Source organism: Cystoisospora suis (assembly GCF_002600585.1).
Source record: "Cystoisospora suis strain Wien I chromosome Unknown contig_321, whole genome shotgun sequence".
NCBI classification, from domain to species: Eukaryota; Apicomplexa; class Conoidasida; order Eucoccidiorida; family Sarcocystidae; genus Cystoisospora; species Cystoisospora suis.
The window spans coordinates 6086-11121 of record NW_027153122.1 but is presented as its reverse complement, the minus strand read 5'-3'; the positions used below and the strand labels follow the sequence as shown (position 1 = coordinate 11121).

The 5036-nt window shown below is 38.4% G+C and overlaps 2 protein-coding genes across 2 annotated transcripts; both read left to right on the top strand.

The window, feature by feature from the left end:
• Positions 1-1506: 1506 nt before the first annotated feature.
• On the top strand, positions 1507-2383 carry CSUI_000842 (uncharacterized protein). The gene has a single exon (XM_068061049.1). The coding sequence runs from the start codon at positions 1932-1934 to the stop codon at positions 2142-2144; it is 213 nt and encodes a 70-aa protein (XP_067926975.1). The 5' UTR covers positions 1507-1931; the 3' UTR covers positions 2145-2383.
• Positions 2384-2467: 84 nt separating this feature from the next.
• On the top strand, positions 2468-2857 carry CSUI_000841 (uncharacterized protein). The gene has a single exon (XM_068061048.1). It carries the CDS (start codon positions 2567-2569, stop codon positions 2678-2680), a length of 114 nt encoding a protein of 37 aa, XP_067926974.1. The 5' UTR covers positions 2468-2566; the 3' UTR covers positions 2681-2857.
• The last annotated feature ends 2179 nt before the right edge of the window (positions 2858-5036 follow it).

Here is a 5036-nt window from a genome sequence, read left to right as displayed (position 1 = left end):
CTCCTCTCCTCTTTCTCTTCTTTATCTTCTTCTTCCTCCTCTTCTCTTTCTCTTCTTCTTCCTCCTCTTCTCTTTCTCTTCTTTCTCTTCTTCTTCTCGATGCTTACACAGAAGAAGAGTAGTCGTGATGGGAGTAGAATAAGTAGAAGACGACTCTCCTGCAATGAAGAGGTCCTCCCCTAGACACACAATGGAAGACGAGGACGAAGAGAAGGAAGAAAGGAAAAAGAAGGGAAATACAAAAGAAAAGGAGAGAGGAAGTGCAAGATGGAAGAAAAGAAAGAAAGAAGAAGAGAGATTGAGTTTAAACGTGGATTCTGTATCTATGTATAATTATTCCCAGGGGGTGAAGAAGAAGAAGACCTTTCAAAGAAACTTAAAGTAATGAAGAAGAAAGAGAAAGGAAAAGTCTCCTCTGCAATTCCTCTTGTAGAGACACCCCCTTTCTCTTCACCTTTCTTCTTCTCTTCTTTCTTCTTCTTCGTAGGTTGGTCTTTTTCTTTCTCGATAACGTGGAATTTTACTTCGAGTAAAAAGGACGGGGGGTGCACCTCGGACGACAGAAGAGAAAGAAAGAAAGAAAGAGAAAAGAGATAGAAGAAGAAGAAGAAAAAGAAGAAGAAGACATAAGAGAGGAAGAAGAACCCACAGCAGAATTAGAAGAAGAAGATACGCCGAAACGACTTAAGAACGGAGAGGAAGAAGAAGAGGAAGAAGAAGAAGTAATCTTCCTTCTCTCCCGGCCTCTTCACCTGAGTTATGTAAAGAAGAAAAGCGAGAAAAGGCAAGAGAAAGATCAAAGGGAGAGAAAGGGAAGAGTAAAGAGGAGCCCTTCAGAAGCGAAGAGAAGAAAGAAAAAGGAGTGAACGAAGAAAGAAAGAAAAGCACGGGAAAGAGAATAGAGAAATAACTGACCAAGAAAGAGAGAAGACTAGGAGAAAAGAGAGTGAGAGAATGATAGAGAGAAAAGAAAACTCGAAAGAGAGACACACAGAGAGAGAAAGAGTTAGAAAGAGTAGGCATGAATGGAGAGAGAGAGGAGTGGAGACGAGAGAGAGAAAGAAAGAAAGAAAAGAAGAGGAAAAAAGCGTAAAGATCGAAATAAGAAAACGAGAGAGAAGAGAAAAATGAAGGACAAAGAAGCGAAAGAAAAGAGAAGAAAAGAAGTCGCCGATGAAGAAAAGGGATGAGAAAGAGATCTAGTCAATCTCTTCTTCTTCTTCTTCCCTTCTTTTTCTTCTTTTTGGTCCCACCAACTAGGAAGAAAAGGTCAGAGAATGGAATTTGTCATGTAATCTTCCTTTTCTTTCTCTCTCTCCTTCACGAAAAAGAAGAAGAAAGAAATCTAGTTATCTTCCCTCTTCTTCTCTCTCTTTCTTTTCTATCGATCCGCATGCAAGGAAAGAGAAAAAAATGAAGAAGAAGAAAATAATCAAACAACGACACTCATGCATCTCTCTTCTCTCTTCTCTTTCTCTCTCTATTTCTCTTTCTTCCTCTTTCTCTCTTTATCTCTCTGTCTTTCCTTGTATCAAGCCGTTAAGTAGACTTTTTCCTGTCATGCCTCTCTTTTCTTCTTTCCCTCTTTTTCTTTTGTGTCTTTTTACCGAAGTTTCTTTTAGGTTCAGGAGTTAAGAATCTTCGGACGATCCACAGCTAAAGTAGACAAGAAAAGGAGGAGAAGAATAAGTCGGATACATTTCCTTTTCTTTCTTTCTCGGGAGGTAGAAGAGATCTGGAAAGAGACACTTAAAGCTTGTCTTTTCACACTGATCGATTCCTCGAAATCTCTCTTTTCTTCTTTCTCCTCTCTTTTCTTCTTTCTTTCTCTTTTTCTTTCTCTTTCTGTTTCAGCAGAAGTTTTCTTTATTCAACGAGAGAAGCAAGCAACGGAGACAAAAGTCCTTCTTCTCCACCCGTGCATTCCACACATGACTCATGTGTGGATACGGAAGAAAAAGAAAGAAAAAGAAAGAGCAACAAAGAAAGAAGAAGGCAAGAGAGGGGAGGGAAAGAAAGAGCGAAAGAGAATGAATGAAGGAAGAGATGCGAATCTTACATTCCTGGCAAAATACGCACCTCCTTCTACATACACAAGCATGCAAGCACGAAAGAAGATAGTAAGTAAAGAGATAGAGAGATAGATAGAGAAAAAGAGAGAGAGAGAGGGATTGATCAGAGATAAGTCAAAAAGATACCATAGATAGATAGAAGCATAGATCAAAGATAGATAGATAGATGAGGTTTGTGTGAGGAGTCTATTTGTATACTAATAGTAATAGTAGAAGTAGCAGTAGAAGTAGTAGGGGTCTTCTTCTTCTTTCTACTACTAGTAGTATTCTTAGTCTTCTTCTTCTTTCTACTACTAGTAGTATTCTTAGTCTTCTTCTTCTTTCTACTAGTAGTAGTATTCTTAGTCTTCTTCTTCTTATTCTTTTTGCTACTATTACTATGACAGTGCTGGTAGCAAGACTAGTCGCTGGTGTTTTGAGTTGAGGAGGCTGACAAAGGAAGGACCTCTAATTGAAGAGAGAAAAAGGACAAGAAGAAAGAAGATGTAAGGTGTATGAAGCAAAGCAACTGCTTGAAACTTGCCGACTTTTTGTCTTTCTCTCCATTCAAGTTTATTTCTCTCTCTAAGCACACCGTTGTCTACACCTTCAATCATTCATATCTGTGAATCGTCGTCTATCTTTAACTCTCTATGTCGATCGATCTATCTACGTAGATCATCTATCTACGTATGCTTTTTACTTCCCGTGTATACATAGATAAATGATAGATGCATGTGCATACATACATATATACACAGGCATGGACTTGCAGGTATTCTCATACATACAGCTAGGTAGGGACAGCTTGTTAGATAGATCTAGGTATGTATGTCATATACACATATATACAAATGTATATCTATATATATCTATTTAAGACTTCTTCACGCTTCCTTTGACTTGAAGTCGACAGAGCGATCATGCCATGTACCTACATTATATATACATATAATTAATATGCATACATGTATATGCGTATATATAGAGAGAGATTCTCGCATAGAGAGTGTGGGTATCGCCGTAGTCATAACTTTGAATCGAGGCATAAAACCGTATAGACATGTCTACTTACATAGACATGTCTATACATGTATATGTATGTATATGTCTATGTATTTATATCCATACAGACTTTGAATGAGGTAAGATGTGGTATAGGGGAGAGAGAGGGATGTAGTGCATGAAGATCAATCGGAGTGTAGCGACAGCAAGAGGAGGAAAAGAAGAAGAAGAGAAGGAAGAAAGTGGAGAAGAGAGAAAGAAAAATAGCTCGCTGAGAAACACTAGCAGAGAGACAGAGACAGTCTGGAGGTGAAGAAGAGAAACCTCCGAAAGGTTTGGGGATGGATGGAAGGCTTGACTCTCTTTAAAGGAGAGAATCGAAGTAGAGGAGGAAAGAACTGAAGAAGAAAAGGAATTTAGATAGAGTAGCAAGGAAAAGATAGATCAAAATGCACCTGCGTGTCCCTCCCTATACACGTATGCTCCCACGTATATATCACTCTAGATGCATCTCTATATACGAATCTCTCTATATACATTACTTATATCTATCTAGTTGTCTGTCTCTTTCTGTAGAAAAATGAATGGATAGGATGAAGAAGATACTAGATCGATTGGTCTCTCTCTATATATATGTATTATAAATCTATCTATCTAAATGTATATATATCTATTGATGAGCTTGCTATTTAGCTATTCTATATATCTGTCTCTGTATAGATTGACAGGTAGATAGGAAGAAGAGTGATAGGTAGATGACGAAGGGTGAAGGCTCCTAGGCTTGCTTGGCTGTTTAAGCTCTGACTGGGTCGTTGCCTCGAGAAACAGTTGATTAAAGAGAGATACATGCAAAAGAAGACGAAAGAAGAAAGATAGAGAGCCTGTCTACTGTCTCTCTTATAAGCGGCCCAGATCTCCCGGTGTACGTACACCACCCCATGGAGGAGAAGAAATTGGAAGATGTTTGACTCTACACTCTAGAGAGAAGATTCATAGAAAAGGGAAAGTTCTATTATCTTTCTAGACTTTTTCTTTTTCTTCTTTACGTAGCTAGCTAATCTCTTCAGCCAGAAGGACAGACAGCGATATTCTTAACAAGGTTTCTTTTCCTTCTTTCATTCTTTCTTTTCTTCCCTCGAGATTTAGAGAGAAGAAAAAAGAAGATCGATATAAACTCCACCTCTGAAGATCACGATACAAAACTCCTCGCTAAGAAGAAAGAGAAGAAGAAGAGAGAGAAAGATATGAGGTAACCAAGAGAAGGAGAGATAGTTAGCTATCAAGGGGAACGAACCCTCATCTTTCTCTCTCTCTCTCCCTGGCAAAAGAAGAAGAAGTGGTGTCTTCTTCTTCTATTTGAACTCCTTCTTCTCCTACTACTACTACTCTACATGTTCTGCTTCGATTTCTGTCCTTTCTACTCTCCGGCCGTACGTTTTCTTTTCTCTTTTCTTCTTTCTTCTTCTTCTCGATCATTCACCTCTTCTTCTCGAAATCTGTAAGTTGATAGAGAACATACTATTCCTACTAGCACTCATACTCTAGATAAACCAAGAAGAAAGAAAAAGACAAAAAGAAAGAAAGAGAAAGAAGGAAGGAAGGACAGAAACAACTCACTCTAATCCTAACTTCTATGTGTCTTTCACTCTCTTTCTTCTTCTTCTTCCTGTCTCGTATTTATGAAGATCTCGATGCCTAGGAATGTGAGGAATGAAAGAAGAATTAAGACTTCTCCCTTCTTCTTCTCTTTTAATCTTTTTACTGAGAAGAGAAAGAAAGAAGAGAAGAACGGAAGAGGCATTTGAAGAGAGATAGATAGTTCGTTATGCATCTTCAGGCTCATCACAAAACTCGCCTACCGAGCGAGAGAGAGACAAGGAATGAAAAGGAAGAAAGAAAGAAAGATAAAAAGACATGCAAAGAGACAGAAAGAGAAAGAGAAAGAAAGATTCAGAACGAAGAAGAGTAGAGGGAGTTGGT

Excerpts from the sequence above, each read along its gene's own strand:
- CSUI_000842 (XM_068061049.1), top strand. The coding sequence starts at position 1,932 with ATGACTCATGTGTGGATACGGAAGAAAAAGAAAGAAAAAGAAAGAGCA.
- CSUI_000841 (XM_068061048.1), top strand. The coding sequence starts at position 2,567 with ATGAAGCAAAGCAACTGCTTGAAACTTGCCGACTTTTTGTCTTTCTCT.